General features: G+C 39.0%; 1 protein-coding gene and 4 long non-coding RNA genes across 5 annotated transcripts; 1 reads left to right on the top strand and 4 right to left on the bottom strand.

Annotated features, from left to right (window-relative positions):
* Window positions 1–6,948: 6,948 nt before the first annotated feature.
* Window positions 6,949–7,618, bottom strand: LOC105907412. The gene is made up of 3 exons (XR_001162711.3): window positions 7,480–7,618; window positions 7,234–7,327; window positions 6,949–7,133 (listed from the first exon to the last, which is right to left on the bottom strand). It is a non-coding gene; the product is annotated as an uncharacterized LOC105907412 (long non-coding RNA).
* A 2,659-nt stretch (window positions 7,619–10,277) lies between these two features.
* On the bottom strand, window positions 10,278–10,946 carry LOC116221452. Its single transcript, XR_004164123.2, has 3 exons — window positions 10,805–10,946; window positions 10,559–10,652; window positions 10,278–10,458 (listed from the first exon to the last, which is right to left on the bottom strand). It is a non-coding gene; the product is annotated as an uncharacterized LOC116221452 (long non-coding RNA).
* A 2,654-nt stretch (window positions 10,947–13,600) lies between these two features.
* LOC105896009 lies at window positions 13,601–14,270 on the bottom strand. Its single transcript, XR_001162198.3, has 3 exons — window positions 14,129–14,270; window positions 13,883–13,976; window positions 13,601–13,782 (listed from the first exon to the last, which is right to left on the bottom strand). It is a non-coding gene; the product is annotated as an uncharacterized LOC105896009 (long non-coding RNA).
* A 2,058-nt stretch (window positions 14,271–16,328) lies between these two features.
* LOC105907411 lies at window positions 16,329–16,988 on the bottom strand. Its single transcript, XR_004164124.2, has 3 exons — window positions 16,849–16,988; window positions 16,610–16,703; window positions 16,329–16,509 (listed from the first exon to the last, which is right to left on the bottom strand). It is a non-coding gene; the product is annotated as an uncharacterized LOC105907411 (long non-coding RNA).
* A 966-nt stretch (window positions 16,989–17,954) lies between these two features.
* rnft1 (ring finger protein, transmembrane 1) lies at window positions 17,955–22,023 on the top strand. Its single transcript, XM_031571731.2, has 9 exons — window positions 17,955–18,157; window positions 18,716–19,167; window positions 19,256–19,332; window positions 19,415–19,515; window positions 19,607–19,760; window positions 20,075–20,233; window positions 20,438–20,503; window positions 20,618–20,719; window positions 20,877–22,023. The coding sequence occupies exons 1-9, from the start codon at window positions 18,132–18,134 to the stop codon at window positions 21,009–21,011; spliced, it is 1,272 nt and encodes a 423-aa protein (XP_031427591.1). The 5' UTR covers window positions 17,955–18,131; the 3' UTR covers window positions 21,012–22,023.
* Window positions 22,024–22,073: the final 50 nt, after the last annotated feature.

Below are 22,073 nucleotides of genomic sequence, written 5' to 3'. Positions count from 1 at the left end.
CAAAGGTGGAGTATCCTCTTCGCGTGTAGAATCTCAGGTCAGCAGCGAATGCCCCGAGGCTCTCTCCTTCCTTTCTGTAGCGGTTGGCCAGCTTCTCCCGTGCATCTTCCGTGAACACGCGCTGTCCGAAACGGCGCTGCAAAGCTGATGGTAAGTCCATCAACGCTTGCAGCGCCTTCCCTTCCAAGGCGAGTGTGACTTGCACGCCGGTTTCTTCGCTCGACCAGCCATTGAAGTCGGCCGCCAGCTGCACTTGGATGAAGTACGTCTCCAGCAGTCCCTCTCCGTGGTATTTCGGCAGCTTCATGGTCGCTCGCCTGGGTGGGTTGTAGATGGCTCGTCGGGCGTCCAGAGTCGGCATCGGGAGCTGTCCATCCGGCAGCTGTCCTGGATATAGCGGCTCCAGAGCGGGCAGTTGGTCCAAGGCGGGCAAGATGATGTCGTCTCCCTTGACGTCGCTCCTCTGCCGCAGGTCGCTGGCACCATCCGTTCCATTGAAGAGGCGTTGTCGTGGTGCGTCCAGCGGTGACTCCTCCATCCCGTAGACTGGCAGGGTGTTCCTCGAGTAGTTCGCGGGTTCGAGACCTCCAGGTGCTCCCCATGGCGTATACATTCTTTATCCCACTTCTGACACCAATGTGACGAATAAAGAATGAGGATGAGACGATGAATGATTCCGAACTGTTCTCGAACACTCAAGTCATACTCGTACAAAGATTAACAGTAAATACAGGAGATTATAATCACGACATATGTAACACATGAACACGGTTGGCACTTCAGTTATATGTATAAACCACATTAATACAGAACAGGAAGGTTTCTACATAGACCACACAAATAACAATTGAATATACACAACACATATCCAGTTAGCATAGGCTAACAGTCGCGGTGTAGTACTCCCATAATACGCCGCGGCATAACAATAACACCAGTCCGCGTAGCAGAATCTGAGCTACGCTACAGTATTATTATTATCATTATTTAGGCTACTTCCGACGGACGTGCTCATAGCCGCGTTCATCTGCGGCGGTCACTGTCAAAATGCATACAGCATGTTATGCAATCCGCAATCCCAAATACTTAACTTACTTTAAAACACTTGTGGTAGTGAGGGTTAAAGTTGGGCGCCAGGTGACCCTACCATGTCAGACAGAGTGAAATTAATCTTGGAATAGCAGATAGAATTAACCAAAACAGTCAAAGAGTCAGAAATGCGTTAAAAAGGTATATATTATTTCAGTTCACAAACATCAATTATCACATAGAACGTTATGTAAACCTAGCACACAGAAAGACTGCTTGTCCAAGGCTAAAGAGTCTCTGATTTTTTGAAGGTGGCTCCAAAAAAAATCTGAAAAAGGCAAAAAGTTAAAATCTTCGCCAAAAAAGGGCCTCTTCGTTGCTAATCAACCGAAACGAGTCTTCAGCGACACAGGGCAATAAATGCATGCCACAAATCAGACAGCATTCATTAATGTTACACAGCTAACAATACCTTAGATACACTGAACTCCAACTACGCAAACTGTTCCAACCAGCTTTTACAAAAACTCCTTTGTTGGACTCAAAACATGCGAGGTGGATATTTCTGGAGTTTTGGTCTTCTCGGACCATCCTGAGCGTTCATGCTTATGTCACTGATGCTGCTAGCACCATAGTTAGCACCCTCAGTAGTGGTGGAGGGTTGACCTCCTTGACCACAACGTTCCTCTCCTTAAAAATCCATATCTTCTTCTACGTCACTCTCGTTTCTTAATCGTTCTTCCAAACGTGGACATTTAGGTAGCAAAAACCGATGCATTGTTGAAGTTAACTTGAAACTACCACGCACTAGCTCGCTTTCTCCTTCAACCGTCCGGTAACGCCAACGTTCACAAGTGCGACATGAAAATTGGGTCAAAGGTTATGACAGAATGATTGCTCTGTGTCTAAAACAATCTGTTAATTTCAATCTGATTATAATTTTATTTTGTGAGTTAAATATTATTATCACACAATAAATAACGCAGAATTAAATAAAATAACAATAATAAATAAACCATTATTTTCTTGGGGGTGCTATGGCTAATCCAGGGGGAGCTAAAGCACCCCCTAGCCCCCTCCCCGGCGCCGCCCCTGCCTCTGTGCCTAAATGTACTGTTTGGCAACAGGTGTTTGTAGTTCACCAGACGCTTCCGGGTAGCATGACGGTTCGCTGCTGAAGGTCTTGGTTCGAAGACAACGGGCGAGCACACCTCACTATAGTATATAGGAAGACGGGTCAAGGTAAACTTTCCTTACGTAGCTCATTCAGCTTTTGCCTTTTGTAGTTTTTGGTTTGTTTGCTTTTGTATTTGTTTGTTTGACCTAGCCTAAACCTAGGTGTGAACTGGGTTTAGCGTGCTGCTTTTTATTACTTTCATTATTGTCCCCTCTCTTCCCCGCGGTGCTAGAGCGATAGGTGCGGTACTAGCAGCCCAAGCGTTCTTCCTTAGTTGGAGTAAGCCCTCTCAAAAGCTTGAACTCTGCCTGGTTTTAGCCAGTTAGGCTTAACCCCAACTCCTCTTCCCCTTTCCTCTCCAGAACAACAGAGAGTGTTGCAGCTGTTTACGGGGTAGGTCGCCGGATCTGAGTCCTCTTCTTCGCGCACTGCATGCCGTATTGAGTGGTAACGTGCACCTCACCATTTGCTGTGATCCCTTTTGCAGTGCCTGTGCCTAAGGTGTCTTGTGTGCAGGTGTGTTTGTGTGAGTAGGCATAAGAATCAAGAGCACGGGTGGCGTGTCGGTCTCACTCCCTTTTCCAGGACAGGTAACCCCCTGCAACAGCTGCTCCTTATAAACCCCTTCAATGTCCCCTGCTGTATGGGCAAAGTCTACACTTAAAGCCCAGAGGGATTGCTGACTGAGCACTTGATTGAAGCGCTTGTTAGATGTAAAATAACATTCCAACTTTGCATTCTTGTTCTTGGTTATGATACTTTATTTCTCACAGTAAGATCCAATAAATAAAGGTGTCCATACATCCAAACTTGCATCTAAATTTACATGTAACAGACCTTTGGTGTAGCGGTCAAAAAGCTATATGTGCTTTCCCTCCGTCAAGCAACACATGACACCTGCATGAATGCTCCCACCTATATTGTGTGAGCCCAATTAAGGTAGAGCGCCATCTAGTGTCCCAAACAAGATTAAAACATGAACCCCAATGGCTCCTACATCTACCATTCTGGTGGCAGCCATTACCCACTCTCTTGCCATATTTGATCATAATTTAGCCTTGTATTAATAAATACTGTTATTTTTCTACTGAAATACCTCGTCTCTGTCTTTACTTGAGCGTACCTGTGTGAGAGCCCTCTTGTCTCTGTCAAAAGGTACAATTACACATAACAATATATCTTGGTGTGAAAGGCACCAGGTGGCGTAGTCGCATTCCAGAGCCAAGACCCAACTACCATTAGGTTACACATAGTTGGCAGTTACATGTCTAAATTGTTTTAAGTAAAATACATCAAGTGTTTAATAACAGAGTTAGACAACAGCACTGAATATATAGAAATCAGTAAGATTGTTCTTGCTGCTCTCCCAACTTGACACCAAATGACCAAGTGAATGATACATGAATATCCAGAATTTAAGCTTTACTAACAATTGCCTGAACTCTATCTAAACTCTGTTTTGTTCATCATGAGGAGATTACATCACTATAAAGGTTATGCTTGAAAAAGGCCATTACTTACTTAGTACCCAATCTAAGGATATTACAAAACAACTGACCAATCAGACAGTTATGTTTCAATACTGTCATGAGAAATTGTGGTGAAACAGAAAATAATTTCACATAATCTATCGTTGGATGTGTTGAAAACAATAACAAAATGTTGCCAACGACAAAGTTAAAGTTGAGGTTCAGTTAAAAGTATTTGTCAAATCCAAAGTGACTTGCAGGACATTTGAAAATAAATTATAATTTTTTTTTAACAACCATGAGAAACTAAGCATTATGCATAAACAACCAGCTTAGCCAGATAGACCTAACATAATCAAGTGATCAACTGTATATATACATGAATCGTAAAGAAAATGAATTGGCATCACAACATCTGTCGTCCTCTTATTTCTCACATTAAAGTGTCCAGCAGCATACACTAGTGTAGTTTAGATTGAAGAAGAAATGAATTTAGCACTGATGAGCTCAAGAAGCCTTCCAAATTAAGTGTTAGGACACCACAGGTCAGGAGGGGACAAACTGATGCTAAAGTCTTAGGGCACCACAGGTCAGGAGGGGACAAACTGATGCTAAAGTCTTAGGGCACCACAGGTCAGGAGGGGACAAACTGATGCTAAAGTCTTAGGGCACCACAGGTCAGGAGGGGACAAACTGATGCTAAAGTCTTAGGGCACCACAGGTCAGGAGGGGACAAACTGATGCTAAAGTCTTAGGGCACCACAGGTCAGGAGGGGACAAACTGATGCTAAAGTCTTAGGGCACCACAGGTCAGGAGGGGACAAACTGATGCTAAAATCTTAGGGCACCACAGGTCAGAAGGGGACAAACTCCACTGTAGCCTAACAGATTCATAAATATCATTTTGTGACATTTTACTTTTGGGATCATTTGTAGCTGCAACAGTGAATACATGGTTTGACTGCTGGATGTATCTCTGTACACAGGGAAAATATAATCAGCTGATGAGTTGCTGTTTTAAACCTTGTAGCCTTAACCTATTTTCAATGTGTTGGGAAGTCCTACAGTGCCCTCCACAATTATTGGCACCCCTAGTGAATATGAGCAAAACAGGCTATAAAAAAATATGTCTTTGCTGTTTATCCTCTTGGTCTTTCACTCAAAATATCAAAAAAGTCTTACCTTTTCATTGAAGTAAAATTATTGAAAGAATTATTGAAAAAAACTGTTGAGATTAAATAAAAAAAATTCCGCAAAACATGTGTGCCACAATTATTGGCACCCCTAGAAAAATCTTATAATTAAAATCTAACTGAAGTATATTTCCAGTCATGTTTTACATTTTTAAGTTCACCTATTTGATAAGGAACTCTTAAGAGGTCAACCAGGACTTCCTGTTCCACTGGCGTACAAATATGAGGTGATACAGGCCAAATTCCATTAGTCATTCATCACTATGGAAAAGACCCAAGAACACAGTGACAATGTGCGACGAAAAGTTGTTGAGCTGCACAAATCAAGAAATGGACACAAGAAAATCTCTTAACAGTTGAAAATACCCATTTCTACTATCATGGAAATAATTTAGAAGTTTAAGCAACAGGAGATGTTAAGAATCAGCCTGGAAGAGGACGTGTCTGTTCATTGACGCCACGCACCGTGAGGAGGATGGGTCGACTGGCAAAAGAATCTCCAAGGATCACAGCTGGAGAATTGTAGAGGTTAGTTGAGTCTTGGGGTCAGAAAGTCTCCAAAACTACCATAAGACACCCCCTACATCACCACAAGTTGTTTTGGAGGGTTGCCAGAAAAAAAGCCTCTACTGTCAATCAACAACAAACTAAAGCGCCTACAGTTTTCCAAATGTAAGTCAGACTTTCAATGGGACCGAGTTATATGGTCAGATGTGACCAAAATGAAGCTTTTTGGCAACAAACATCAAAGGTGGGTCTGGCGTAGACAGAAAGATAGCCATACAGAAAAGCACCTCATACCCAATGTGAAGTATGGTGGCGGATCTTTGATGTTGTGGGGCTGTTTTTCTTCCAAAGGCCCTGGACATATTGTTAAGATACATGGTATCATGGACTCCATCAAATACCAGCAGATATTAAATGAAAACCTAACAGCCCCCTCCAGTAAGCTTAAAAATGGGCCGTGGTTGGACCTTCCAGCAGGACAATGATCCGAAGCACACCTCAAAATCAACACAAAAATGGTTCACCGACCGCAGAATAAAGGTTTTGCCATGGCCATCACAGTCCCCCGACCTAAACCCCATAGACAATCTTTGGGATGAGCTGAAGCCGAGTCTACAAGCGTTGACCTCAGAATCTGAAGGATCTGGAGTGATACTGCATGTAGGAATGGTCTCAGAACCCGTTCCATGTGTTCACCAACCTCATCACACATTATAGGAGAAGACTAAGAGCTGTTATCTTGGCAAAGGGAGGCTGCACAAAACATTAAATTAAGGGGTGCCAATAATTGTGGCACACATGTTTTGGGGAAATATATTTATTTAATGTTGAAGGGACCGGCATAGGTCATAAGAATATGCCATAGTCAATAATTCAATGATATTATACCTAGTTATAATTGTTACTTTTATTTGGATTTAACTAGCATGTAAACTTTCCTTGGTGAATATACTTTGGGCTGACCTGGGGATTGAGGTGTGATATTAGACTCTCACCTTCCCCCCCAGGTCGAGACAAAGAACCCTGCATGCATGGCCCATTTGAATAGACGGTAACACAGTCTCACAGTCTCACAGTGGTCGGCCGCCATTCTTCAAGAATAAACCTGAATCCTGACTGATCAAACCTAAGACTGAATCTTCAATATATGGTATAAATTATATCCCATCAATGTCAAAAAAAATAAATTTCTTTCAATAACTTTACTTCAATGAAAAGGTAAGATTTTGGTGAATATTTTGAGTGAAAGACCAAGAAGATAAACAGAAACGACATATTTCTTCATAACCTGTTTTGCTCATATTCATTAGGGGTGCCAATAATTGTGGAGGGCACTGTATCACAGTTTATGTGCACTGTGAAGTAAATCGGTTGTCATGAAAAGAGCCATGTATTTGTTATCTTCCTTATTTTCATCTCCTATCCAAGCTATATGTGCCTTTTATAACGTGTGTTTCCTTGTATGATGTCAAGGTCCCTGGACAATAGAATCAGCACATTCAAGTAATTTCTGTAAAACCCTTGTGTATTTCTAACTAAATTAATGTATTAATTAATTCACAGATACTTATAGTTGTGATATTTGATTTTATTCAAACTGGCGTAAATGCAATTCATGATGAATACATCTCTTGTGTAAGTGTCTGACTGTTTTAACTAAACTTAAATGGAAGAAAAAACAAAACAATAATGCATGTTGCTTGATCCACACAGTCTTCCTTCACGGATGTTCTTCAATTGCCTTTTTTAACACAGCATCTGACAAAAGAAATATCATTTCAAGACACAAGTCACATGCACACAGTAAAAGGACCAAAGATGTCTATGGATGAAAACCAGTCTATAGATTTATACTTACATATTTCCACCCCCACAGTATGAATTGCGGTCTTCATATTCATTACTACTACATTTCTTGGTACACCATCCATTCTCACATGCAGCATAAGCATCTGGAACGAGTGAACAGTACAGTTGCTATTCAATGGCAGTAGAAAACAGCAAACAACTTATTTATACACTATAGTTTATATAAGCAAAGATGATTTATCAAACAGGAAACACAGAGGTAGATGAAGTGACAGTAAAGTTAAACAGTACTTACTGCACACCAGTGCAATCATCATCAGCGCAACGTACAGCACGATCACTGGCTTCATGGCTTCTCTTTGGGGTGTTGATGCTTTCGAGTGAGATTTGAGGAAAATGTCTGACTGTGACCTGGTTGCACCTGCTTTTATACATGATGAACTCTGCTGCAATCACATTCAGGCTGTTACCACACACGTTACCTCATCTTGGATTTTACAGGATTTGTCAGACAACAAAGACAAAGCAAACACAACTTCCAACACAGCTCAGGGTCAGCTGACTAATTCCTTTCACCTGAGAATTTCCCAGAAAAATAATATGTCAACAACAATTATATTATTATTCAGAGAATGAATGTTAGATTAGTTTTGAGAACTTATACCCACTCCATTTTTTGGAGTAACGTTGGTAGGGTTCAAAGAGGAAGCAGTTTAACAAAGGCTGTCTTACAAATTATGCCTCAAAATCATTAGTGCTTACAATACCTAAAAGGAAGACCTGGCAATGAATCCTTAACAGAAATCTAGTTTGAAACCATGAGTGAAAGCCCCCTCATTCCCTCCTTCAAGATGCCACTGTACAGACATTCAAATACAAGACTGTGATTCAAACATATGAGATATTGCCAATCATCATAGTGGGGCAGGGCTTGAAGAGCAATTTCTGTAAAAGAAGTATCTTTAATGAAAAACTGAATTCAGCCTACATCACGAAATTTGCATTGTTTTGATTTTACCTTTCCTATGAGCGTGATAGGACAGACCGGGTTTTTGACGCTGGTTCCTGTTTCCTTTATTAAGTAATACATAATAATAATAATAATAATAATAATAATACACTGTATTTGTATAGCACCTTTCATACAAAGAATGCAGCTCAAAGTGCTTTAAATTTGGAGCATTTAAAACAAGAATAGATGAAAAATGATAACAGAAATAAATGCCAGAAACTGAAATAAACACAGAAGAAACAGAACAAAAAAAGTAATAAATACAAGCAGACAAAAAAGTAGAAGAATAACTGAGAAATCAGGAACAAATTTTTACAAATTTGAAGTAGAACCAGACTGTAGGAATACATTCAGCAGCAACAGCAGAAAAGAAAGCATGAAGTGCTTTACATTTGAAGTAAAGAACCAGGACAAAATAGACATTGTGAGAAAAAATAGATGCAAAAGCAGAGATTAATACTGTCATACTGACAGCTTTCACAGGCAGGTGAAGTGGGAGAGTGTTCTGGATGAGTTCCAGTTTCTTTATATACTTTTTTGAGAGACCAGTAAACAGTACATTGCAGTAGTAGTAACCTACTAGTGATATTAGTGTCTTAAAAAATGCTGCACCTTGGCAATGTTTCGCAAGTGAAAGAAAGCCGTATGGGTAACTTTACCAATATGGGGCTTGAAGTTTAACTCTGTATCTAAGATGGCACTGAGCCTTGTTACTTTTGATTTGACCTGGTGTGCCAGGTTCCCAAGATTATGAATTCAGAACGGTTTCTCTGTTTGATTTTGGTCCAACCAAAAGTACCTCTGTTTTATCATCATTTAGCTTTAAAAAGGATGACTGGGCTTTAAAACGTACATTTTTCCTTAAAAACTTCATCATATAATATTTAGGTTTTTGTGAAACATTTAGGGCAGAATGAAGAAGTCCTCCTCTGACTTGCAGTATCCTGACACTTCTCAATTTTGTTTTGGTCTCATAAATGGCCAAAAACTACTTGACTTACAATTCCCTGAACTCTATCTAAACTCTGTTTTGTTTATCATGAGTTGTGGAGATTACATCACTATAAAGAATTTCTTGAAAAAGGCCATTACTTACTTAGTACCCAATTACGGATATTACAAACCAACTGACCAATCAGACAGTTATGTTATCAATACTGCCATGAGAAGTTGCCTGAAACAGAACAGAAATCACATAATGTATCGTTGGATGTGTTGAAAACAATAGCAAAATATTGCCAACGACAAAGTTAAAGTTGAGGTTAAGTTTAAATTATTTGTCAAATCCAAAGTGACTTGCAGGACATTTGAAAAAAATTGAATTTTAACAACCATGAGAAATGTAGGCATTATGCATAAATGTTAGGCCAGATAGACCTAACATAATCAAGAGATCAACTGAATATATCGTAAAGAAAAAACTGTATATATACATGAATCGTAAAGAAAATGAATTGGCATCACAACATCTGTCGTTCTCTTTTTTCTCACATTAAAGTGTCCAGCAGCATACACTAGTGTAGTTTAGATTGAATAAAAAATGAATTTAGCAATGACGAGCTCAAGAAGCCTCCCAAATTAAGTGTTAGGGCACCACAGGTCAGGAGGGGACAAACTGATGCTAAAATCTTAGGGCACCACAGGTCAGGAGGGGACAAACTGATGCTAAAGTCTAACCGATTCATAAAGATCATTTTGTGACATTTTACTTGTGGGATTTGTACTTGCAACAGTGAATAAATGGTTTGACTGCTGCATGTATTTCTGTACATGGAAAATATAATCAGCTGATGAGTTGCTGTTTTAAGCCTTGTAGCCTTATCTTATTTTCAATGTGTTTGGAAGTCCTTTCACAGTTTATGTGCACTGTGAATTAAATATATTTGTCATGGAAAGAGCCATGTATTTGTTATCTTCCTTATTTTCATCTCCTATCCAAGCTATATGTGCCTTTTGTAACGTGTGTTTCCTTGTATGATGTCAAGGTCCCTGGACAATAGAATAAGCACATTCAAATAATTTCTGTAAAACCCTCATGTGTATTTCTAAATCTAAAAAATATGACATGAATGCACAGGTACTCATAGTTATGAAATTTAATTTTATTCAAACTGGCATCAAACAGGCTTAAACACAAATCATGATTACTCCATGTCTTGTGTCAACTTAAATGGAAGAAGAAAAAAAACAACAATGCATGTTGGTTGATCCACACAGTCTTCCTTCACGGATGTTCTTCAATTGCCTTTTTCAACACAGCATCTGAAAAAAGAAATATCATTTCAAGACACAAGTCACATGCACACAGTAAAAGGACCAAAGATGTCTATGGATGAAAACCAGTCTATAGATTTATACTTACATATTTCCACCCCCACAGTATGAATTGTGGTCTCTATATTCATTACGACCACATCTCTTGGTACACCATCCATTCTCACATGCAGCATAAGCATCTGGAACGAGTGAACAGTACAGTTGCTATTCAATGGCAGTAGAAAACAGCAAACTACTTATTTATACACTACAGTTTACATAAGCAAAGATGATTAATCCAACAGGAAACACAGAGGTAGATGAAGTGACAGTAAAGTTAAACAGTACTTACTGCACACCAGTGCAATCATCATCAGCGCAACGTACAGCACGATCACTGGCTTCATGGCTTCTCTTTGGGGTGTTGATGCTTTCGAGTGAGAATTGAGGAAAATGTCTGCCTGTGACCTGGTTGCACCTGCTTTTATACATGATGAACTCTGCTGCAATCACATTCAGGCTGTTACCACACACGTTACCTCATCTTGGATTTTACAGGATTTGTCAGACAACAAAGACAAAGCAAACACAACTTCCAACACAGCTCAGGGTCAGCTGACTAATTCCTTTCACCTGAGAATTTCCCAGAAAAATAATATGTCAACAACAATTATATTATTATTCAGAGAATGAATGTTAGATTAGTTTTGAGAACTTGTAGCCACTCCATTTTTTGGAGTAACGTTGGTGGGGTTCAAAGGGGAATGAGTTTAACAAAGGCTGTCTTACAAATTATGCCTCAAAATCATTAGTGCTTACAATACCTAAAAGGAAGACCTGGCAATGAATCCTTAACAGAAATCTAGTTTGAAACCATGAGTGAAAGCCCCCTCATTCCCTCCTTCAAGATGCCACTGTACAGACATTCAAATACAAGACTGTGATTCAAACATATGAGATATTGCCAATCATCATAGTGGGGCAGGGCTTGAAGAGCAATTTCTGTAAAAGAAGTATCTTTAATGAAAAACTGAATTCAGCCTACATCACGAAATTTGCATTGTTTTGATTTTACCTTTCCTATGAGCGTGATAGGACAGACCGGGTTTTTGACGCTGGTTCCTGTTTCCTTTATTAAGTAATACATAATAATAATAATAATAATACACTGTATTTGTATAGCACCTTTCATACACAGAATGCAGCTCAAAGTGCTTTAAATTTGGAGCATTTAAAACAAGAATAGATGAAAAATGATAACAGAAATAAATGCCAGAAACTGAAATAAACACAGAAGAAACAGAACAAAAAAAGTAATGAATACAAGCAGACAAAAAAGTAGAAGAATAACTGAGAAATCAGGAACAAATTTGTACAAATTTGAAGTAGAACCAGACTGTAGGAATACATTCAGCAGCAACAGCAGAAAATAAAGCATGAAGTGCTTTACATTTGAAGTAAAGAACCAGGACAAAATAGACATTGTGAGAATAAATAGATGCAAAAGCAGAGATTAATACTGTCATACTGACAGCTTTCACAGGCAGGTGAAGTGGGAGAGTGTTCTGGATGAGTTCCAGTTTCTTTATATACTTTTTTGGGAGACCAGTAAAAAGTACATTGCAGTAGTAGTAACCTACTAGTGATAAAGGCATGGATTAGTGTCTTAAAAAATGCTGCACCTTGGCAATGTTTCGCAAGTGAAAGAAAGCCGTATGGGTAACTTTACCAATATGGGGCTTGAAGTTTAACTCTGTATCTAAGATGGCACTGAGCCTTGTTACTTTTGATTTGACCTGGTGTGCCAGGTTCCCAAGATTATGAATTCAGAACGGTTTCTCTGTTTGATTTTGGTCCAACCAAAAGTACCTCTGTTTTATCATCATTTAGCTTTAAAAAGGATGACTGGGCTTTAAAACGTAAATTTTTCCTTAAAAACTTCATATAATATTTAGGTTTTTGTGAAACATTTAGGGCAGAATGAAGAAGTCCTCCTCTGACTTGCAGTATCCTGACACTTCTCAATTTTGTTTTGGTCTCATAAATGGCCAAAAACTACTTGACTTACAATTCCCTGAACTCTATCTAAACTCTGTTTTGTTTATCATGAGTTGTGGAGATTACATCACTATAAAGAATTTCTTGAAAAAGGCCATTACTTACTTAGTACCCAATTACGGATATTACAAAACAACTGACCAATCAGACAGTTATGTTATCAATACTGCCATGAGAAGTTGCCTGAAACAGAACAGAAATCACATAATGTATCGTTGGATGTGTTGAAAACAATAGCAAAATATTGCCAACGACAAAGTTAAAGTTGAGGTTAAGTTTAAATTATTTGTCAAATCCAAAGTGACTTGCAGGACATTTGAAAAAAATTGAATTTTAACAACCATGAGAAATGTAGGCATTATGCATAAATGTTAGGCCAGATAGACCTAACATAATCAAGAGATCAACTGAATATATCGTAAAGAAAAAACTGTATATATACATGAATCGTAAAGAAAATGAATTGGCATCACAACATCTGTCGTTCTCTTTTTTCTCACATTAAAGTGTCCAGCAGCATACACTAGTGTAGTTTAGATTGAATAAAAAATGAATTTAGCAATGACGAGCTCAAGAAGCCTCCCAAATTAAGTGTTAGGGCACCACAGGTCAGGAGGGGACAAACTGATGCTAAAATCTTAGGGCACCACAGGTCAGGAGGGGACAAACTGATGCTAAAGTCTAACCGATTCATAAAGATCATTTTGTGACATTTTACTTTTGGGATTTGTACTTGCAACAGTGAATAAATGGTTTGACTGCTGCATGTATTTCTGTACATGGAAAATATAATCAGCTGATGAGTTGCTGTTTTAAGCCTTGTAGCCTTATCTTATTTTCAATGTGTTTGGAAGTCCTTTCACAGTTTATGTGCACTGTGAAGTAAATATATTTGTCATGGAAAGAGCCATGTATTTGTTATCTTCCTTATTTTCATCTCCTATCCAAGCTATACGTGCCTTTTGTAACGTGTGTTTCCTTGTATGATGTCAAGGTCCCTGGACAATAGAATAAGCACATTCAAATAATTTCTGTAAAACCCTCATGTGTATTTCTAAATCTAAAAAATATGACATGAATGCACAGGTACTCATAGTTATGAAATTTAATTTTATTCAAACTGGCATCAAACAGGCTTAAACACAAATCATGATTACTCCATGTCTTGTGTCAACTTAAATGGAAGAAGAAAAAAAAACAACAATGCATGTTGGTTGATCCACACAGTCTTCCTTCACGGATGTTCTTCAATTGCCTTTTTCAACACAGCATCTGAAAAAAGAAATATCATTTCAAGACACAAGTCACATGCACACAGTAAAAGGACCAAAGATGTCTATGGATGAAAACCAGTCTATAGATTTATACTTACATATTTCCACCCCCACAGTATGAATTGCGGTCTCTATATTCATTACGACCACATCTCTTGGTACACCATCCATTCTCACATGCAGCATAAGCATCTGGAACGAGTGAACAGTACAGTTGCTATTCAATGGCAGTAGAAAACAGCAAACTACTTATTTATACACTACAGTTTACATAAGCAAAGATGATTAATCCAACAGGAAACACAGAGGTAGATGAAGTGACAGTAAAGTTAAACAGTACTTACTGCACACCAGTGCAATCATCATCAGCGCAACGTACAGCACGATCACTGGCTTCATGGCTTCTCTTTGGGGTGTTGATGCTTTCGAGTGAGAATTGAGGAAAATGTCTGCCTGTGACCTGGTTGCACCTGCTTTTATACATGATGAACTCTGCTGCAATCACATTCAGGCTGTTACCACACACGTTACCTCATCTTGGATTTTACAGGATTTGTCAGACAACTAAGACAAAGCAAACACAACTTCCAACACAGCTCAGGGTCAGCTGACTAATTCCTTTCACCTGAGGAAAGTGCTTTAAATTTGGAGCATTTAAAACAAGAACAGATGAAAAATGATAACAGAAATAAATGCCAGAAACTGAAATAAACACAGAAGAAACAGAACAAAAAAAGTAATGAATACAAGCAGACAAAAAAGTAGAAGAATAACTGAGAAATCAGGAACAAATTTGTACAAATTTGAAGTAGAACCAGACTGTAGGAATACATTCAGCAGCAACAGCAGAAAAGAAAGCATGAAGTGCTTTACATTTGAAGTAAAGAACCAGGACAAAATAGACATTGTGAGAAAAAATAGATGCAAAAGCAGAGATTAATACTGTCATACTGACAGCTTTCACAGGCAGGTGAAGTGGGAGAGTGTTCTGGATGAGTTCCAGTTTCTTTATATACTTTTTTGAGAGACCAGTAAACAGTACATTGCAGTAGTAGTAACCTACTAGTGATATTAGTGTCTTAAAAAATGCTGCACCTTGGCAATGTTTCGCAAGTGAAAGAAAGCCGTATGGGTAACTTTACCAATATGGGGCTTGAAGTTTAACTCTGTATCTAAGATGGCACTGAGCCTTGTTACTTTTGATTTGACCTGGTGTGCCAGGTTCCCAAGATTATGAATTCAGAACGGTTTCTCTGTTTGATTTTGGTCCAACCAAAAGTACCTCTGTTTTATCATCATTTAGCTTTAAAAAGGATGACTGGGCTTTAAAACGTACATTTTTCCTTAAAAACTTCATCATATAATATTTAGGTTTTTGTGAAACATTTAGGGCAGAATGAAGAAGTCCTCCTCTGACTTGCAGTATCCTGACACTTCTCAATTTTGTTTTGGTCTCATAAATGGCCAAAAACTATTTGACTTACAATTCCCTGAACTCTATCTAAACTCTGTTTTGTTTATCATGAGTTGTGGAGATTACATCACTATAAATAATTTCTTGAAAAAGGCCATTACTTACTTAGTACCCAATTACGGATATTACAAACCAACTGACCTATCAGACAGTTATGTTATCAATACTGCCATGAGAAGTTGCCTGAAACAGAACAGAAATCACATAATGTATCGTTGGATGTGTTGAAAACAATAACAAAATGTTGCCAACAACAAAGTTTAAGTTGAGGTTAAGTATAAAGTATTTGCCAAATCCAAAGTGACTTGCAGGACATTTGAAAAAAATAAGAAATTGAATTTGAACAACCATGAGAAATTGAGGCATTATACATATACAGCCAGCATAGCCAGATAGACCTAACATAATTAGGTGATCAACTGAATATATATCGTAAAGAAAGAACTGTATATATATATACATAAATCGTAAAGAAAATGAATTGGCATCAAAACATCTGTCGTTCTCTTATTTCTCACATTAAAGTGTCCAGCAGCATACACTAGTGTAGTTTTGATTGAAGAAGAAATTAATTTAGCAATGACGAGCTCAAGAAGCCTCCCAAATTAAGTGTTAGGACACCACAGGTCAGGAGGGGACAAACTGATGCTAAAGTCTTAGCCTAACAGATTCATAAAGATCATTTTGCGACATTTTACTTTTGGGATTTGTACTTGCAACAGTGAATAAATGGTTTGACTGCTGCATGTATTTCTGTACATGGAAAATATAATCAGCTGATGAGTTGCTGTTTTAAGCCTTGTAGCCTTATCTTATTTTCAATGTGTTTGGAAGTCCTTTCACAGTTTATGTGCACTGTGAAGTAAATATATTTGTCATGGAAAGAGCCATGTATTTGTTATCTTCCTTATTTTCATCTCCTATCCAAGCTATACGTGCCTTTTGTAACGTGTGTTTCCTTGTATGATGTCAAGGTCCCTGGACAATAGAATAAGCACATTCAAATAATTTCTGTAAAACCCTCATGTGTATTTCTAAATCTAAAAAATATGACATGAATGCACAGGTACTCATAGTTATGAAATTTAATTGTATTCAAACTGGCATCAAACAGGCTTAAACACAAATCATGATTACTCCATGTCTTGTGTCAACTTAAATGGAAGAAGAAAAAAAACAACAATGCATGTTGGTTGATCCACACAGTCTTCCTTCACGGATGTTCTTCAATTGCCTTTTTCAACACAGCATCTGAAAAAAGAAATATCATTTCAAGACACAAGTCACATGCACACAGTAAAAGGACCAAAGATGTCTATGGATGAAAACCAGTCTATAGATTTATACTTACATATTTCCACCCCCACAGTATGAATTGCGGTCTCTATATTCATTACGACCACATCTCTTGGTACACCATCCATTCTCACATGCAGCATAAGCATCTGGAACGAGTGAACAGTACAGTTGCTATTCAATGGCAGTAGAAAACAGCAAACTACTTATTTATACACTACAGTTTACATAAGCAAAGATGATTTATCAAACAGGAAACACAGAGGTAGATGAAGTAAAGTAAACAGTACTTACTGCACACCAGTGCAATCATCATCAGCACAACATACAGCACGATCACTGGCTTCATGGCTTCTCTTTGGGGTGTTGATGCTTTCCAGTGAGAATGGAGGAAAATGTCTGACTGTGACCTGGTTGCACCTGCTTTTATATATGATGAACTCTGCTGCAATCACATTCAGGCTGTTGCCACACACGTTATCTCATCTTGGATTTTACAGGATTCGTCAGACAACAAAGACAAAGCAAACACAACTTCCAACACAGCTCAGGGTCAGCTGACTAATTCCTTTCACCTGAGAATATCCCAGAAAAATAATATGTCAACAACGATTATATTATTATTCAGAGAACGAATGTTTAGATTAGTTTTGATAAACTTATATCCACTCCATTTTTTGGAGTAACGTTGGTGGGGTTCAAAGAGGAATCAGTTTAACAAAGGCTGTCTTACAAATGATGCCTCAAAATCAATAGTGCTTACAATACCTAAAAGGAAAACCTGGCAATGAATCCTTAACAGAAATCTAGTTTGAAACCATGAGTGAAAGCCCCCTCATTCCCTCCTTCAAGATGCCACTGTACAGACATTCAAATACAAGAATTTGATTCAAACATATGAGATATTGCCAACTATCATATCATAGCAATTTCTATCAATCTATCAATACTGTAAAAAATACTGTTTCACCTTAAAGTAATCAGCAGCATATCAACTAATGGCAAACAGCAAAGAAGTGGGGGAAATTAGACTGTACATAAATGTTTGCATAGAGATTAAACTGGAGGTTTTAAAGTTTAAACGTAATGAGCTTTAGAAATATCTGTATCTTTTAATTCTAATCTTAAGATTTTTGAACCATTTGTTTTAAATAGTGCAAACACGGCTACTATGAACTAAGTGCAGAAAAGCAGGCACAATCATGAATATAGGAATGCTTGTGCATGTGTGTCCAGGGACGTGATCCTTAGATGATTCTAGATGACTGATTTTATGCGAAATTATGTGATATAATGGTTCATTTAGTTGCTAATGACTGCAAAATGATTTCGTTTTTTTCTATTTAATTAAATTCTGACTGAAGCCTGTGGCCTATGATTTCCTCTGTAACTTTGACCTTTTACGTAGAGGAAACGTCGCATGAGTATGTGAGTAGCAGGATGTTTACTCTGAATAAAGATGGACCAGGCATAGCCAGCTAGCTTGCCTTCTTTTACCCGTTTGTTTGTTTTATTTTATTTTTCTGTATTTTTATACTGCATCGAATAGCTAGCTAAATGGAGATCGCAGGTTTATCATGAAACAGCGGAGTCAGTATGACAGGTATTTGTTCTACTAAAATCCATTGGTTGATCTACTGCTAATAACATTGTCAACGTAGCATGCAGGTTAGCTTTCACGCTAGCTGGTGTCATTACTTCTATGCTAGCACCTCTATGGCCACTTACTTTCTGGTTATGGTATGTTGACACCTTCCTGTGTAAATAAATGTTAAAGGCAACATGCTACACTGAAATAGCCTATGTTGACAGCTGATGTACAGCTAGCTCACGGTATGGAAATGACATAAGCTACATCAACTATCTAGCTAAAATGGCTAGCTAGCATTCATCTAGCTGTAACTGAATTGCTGCGTTGCACGAAAGAGCCCCTAGACTCAAGCCTGTCTAGTGGAAACCCTGTACGTGTCAAGGGTTAGGTGGGTGACGACCTACTTTCGCCCCCGTCAAATTAGAAACTGATCTAAGCTAGCTAATATTTACTGATTTTCGAGTAACGTTAAACGTTACTAAAACTATACCTCGTAGTATCATGGCTCATGGATTAACTTGGGCTTGGGCCTGTTTAGTGTCACAGTCTTTTATTCCCTTTTCTGCACAGAGGAAATTCTTACGAGAACCGAAGAGCGTTGAAACTGAGGGAATCTCCCATTGTAATGCAGACTAATTCATCAGAGGAAAACACTCCCTCAGGAAATGGCTTATCCCTAACACTGCAACCAGAGCGACTTCCGAGGACACCCAACACGGATGGTTCCAACACCTCGGAACCAGATGATGTCCGCGTCTCCATGACTGGTTTATCGACAGGACCCAGCGGGAGACCTGCATCCCGAAGAGCCCGTGCAGGTTCTCACAGTCACTCGCATTCCCATGGACACAGCCGCCCCCATTCTCACCACGAACCTGAAAACGAATCTATCGATCCCGACTTGGAGTCAGGAGAGCCGAGCACCTCCTTCTCTGAATTCCGTTACCTTTTTCGCTGGATTCAAAAAAGTCTTCCGTTCATAATCATCCTCAGTGCTAAGCTTATTATTCAGCACGCCTTGGGTACGTACACCATGCTGAACACATTTTAAGTTATGAACAGGTGTCTGGGTTCATACCTCGACTAATAGGTCTGCTGTTTTTCTTGTAGGGCTTGCTGTTGGAATTGGCTTGTTTACAACTTTTTTATATGTAAACAAAAATATTCAGACCCAAGTGTTCCTCCAGGTAAGTCTACCAGTTTTTGAGAAACAAATCACCAGTTGTAGTTAACATTTTAGTAATGTTAGGTGTTGACATTGTGTTCTAGGATCGACGTTCAAAGTTGCAGTGTGTTTGGCTTTTGCTGTTTCTGACATCTTCCACACTTTTGCTCTACTACACTTTCCTCAGCGATGCACTTTACTACTGGTAGGCATGAGTTTGCTAGTACAGACAGACATTTTGACAGTCTCCTTTTCATTGAAGAATTGAACTTTGATGTTTATTTTTTTTCCTCCAGTCTCATTTTTATGAGCCCTAGTATCGAGCCCCTGGGCTTCTGGGAAGTCTTATGGGCTGTTGGGGTGACCAACTCTGTTGTGAAGTTCATCTTCATGGGATTAAAGTGCCTTATTCTCATACTCCCCCCCTCCATGGCTGCATACAGGACTCAGGTGAGCATAACCAAGAGGCAGTCCTGAATCCAGCTAAACCATAACTACATTATCGTAATGGTGTTAATTACCGGCATGTGTGTATTATCGGCAAACGTTCGCGTTGTCATGTTAATCCAATATTAAACGTATGTATACTTGTGCATATCGATTGTTTAATAGAATGGCCGATGTTTAACAAACTGTCCGATAACTGACATAGCTACGCTACATGACTGCAAACAACCCACATTTCCTCAACAACACTGTTCAACTTGCATATTCTGAGTGACTTGCAATGTAAAGATATGTGTATGTCACTGGCTACCCTACAGGGGAAATGGTTTATGATGACAGAGGAGGTTGGGCAGGTTTACCAAGCAGTGGTGCCCATGCCAACCTGGTTTCGCTTCCTGGTGACGTACCAGGAGATGGATGGTCGCACCGGGCTGACCCTGGGCATCCTGCTTGCTTTGGGCTACCTAATACTGAAGGTGAGATTCCTTCAGAAAACCACCGTTGTAGTACCGCTTAACAATCATTTAGTCAAACTTTCCTTGATAACCTCCCGAGTTAAATCTGAGTAGGTTAAACTCCTTTTGTAGTACAGCCCTCGGGTCATACGTTTTGTCGGATGCGGGGTTCACTTTAGCTGTGTTTTAGTGTACGTCTTCAACGAATGTTAATCTCTTTTTCAGCTTTTGGAACTTTATGGACAATGGGGTTCTCTCCAGAAGACAACCAGCATCTTTTTCAGCAACGAGGTATAACACCTTCATTGCGCTCGGGAGTGTCGGTGTGGGGTTATCATTCTTGCTGTGTTAAGCGGTATCAATGTCTTGTTTTCATCGATGCTCCCTGTTGTGTCTGTTGTACAGCATAGCGGGGCCGCAGCCACCAAGAGTCAGTGTGCTGACGCAGGGGACGTCTGCCCCATATGTCAGGCAGAGTACAGGGAGCCCAGAGTCCTCCTGTGTCAGGTACGATCATGCAGATCAAAAGAAACGCACACACACATACATACATACATACATACATACATACATACATACATACATACATACACAAACCAGCTGCATTATACATGCTGATTTATGTGCTCATGGCTGAAAGAATTATTTTGTTTGTCTCCCAAAGCATATCTTCTGCGAGGAGTGCGTGGCTTTGTGGTTGAACCAGGAGAAGACGTGCCCTCTCTGCAGAACCGTAATCACGGACAAAGTACACAAGTGGAAAAACGGTGCCACTTCTGCTTACTTACAAATATACTGACTGGGAAAGAAAAGATGAAAGAAAGGAACTGGGAAGGGGACGTTTAATATGAGGAAAAACCACCTCATTTTGAAAACCACTTGACTAGCGTGGTTGGGCACTAGGCACAGCTGCTGTGAATGTGCGACAGCTGTTTGACAGCAATACTCCTCAGTGCACAAAGGGTAACCATCCCTGCCCCCTAGTGGTGGCTTCAAGGGCTGAGTCTCAGTCTGGTTGGTTTCAGTGTGGACGTGTCTTGCAATTTGCACTCCAGCGTGATATCATAACCTCCCCATTACCTTTGAATTTTTCCCAATCCCTTATTGATTTATAATATAGTTTTATTCAGTTTGTAAAAAAAAAAAATATGTTTTTGTTCATGCATCCTCATGTGTGTATGAGGTGATGAAAAACATTTAGGGGAGTTTATCATGTTGAGCTGAACCATTTTGGGGAGCTTGTGGTCAAGTTGGGCTAGACCATTTAGGTCATGGTTATTGTGGGGGGGGACATCAGTGCCCAGTGTTTATTAGTTGAAGTCCACTCTTGGATAAGTTAAGTGGCAAGAGGTGGGGAATAATAGGTTTCAAATGATGCTTTACCTTTGCTCTCTATTATTGAGCATTTTCATTTTTTTTACCCTCTCTTGCATTCAAATATGCTTCATTGTATTTTGTGATGGGTTTGGCATGGTTCTACAAATCTTGCCCGATTCATATATTAATTTTTCATCTGTGATCCAACTTGAATCATTGATCATGATTCGTGGGATCTCATTTCCTAACAAATCTGACTACTTTGTATTTCAATTTTGCGTTATGTGCAAACATGTAAAACACCGTCGGATGTTCATGTGATTTATTTTTCTATAAAAATGTACACACATATTAGAAAGAAAACCAAAGAATTAAGGAAGAAATAGATACATCTATTTTCTTACTATGTCCCACAATATAGTTGAATCGTGTACAGTGTTTTTCCTAAATGATATATTTCTCATTAATAAATAAATTGTAGTTGATTAACTTCATCCTCATCTCTTCCTTGCATCTGGAGTAAAACATCAATACTGTCAGGCAA

The sequence above is a fragment of the Clupea harengus genome, chromosome 8 (assembly GCF_900700415.2).
Source record: "Clupea harengus chromosome 8, Ch_v2.0.2, whole genome shotgun sequence".
NCBI lineage: Eukaryota > Metazoa > Chordata > Actinopteri > Clupeiformes > Clupeidae > Clupea > Clupea harengus.
Note: the sequence above shows the minus strand (reverse complement) of the source record. Positions and strands in the feature narration are given on the sequence as shown.

Excerpts from the sequence above, each read along its gene's own strand:
- rnft1 (XM_031571731.2), top strand. The coding sequence starts at position 18,132 with ATGAAACAGCGGAGTCAGTATGACAG. Across the intron at positions 19,168-19,255 it reads TATTATTCAGCACGCCTTGG|GGCTTGCTGTTGGAATTGGC; the intron begins GTACGTACACCA and ends TTTTTCTTGTAG. Across the intron at positions 19,333-19,414 it reads AGACCCAAGTGTTCCTCCAG|GATCGACGTTCAAAGTTGCA; the intron begins GTAAGTCTACCA and ends ATTGTGTTCTAG.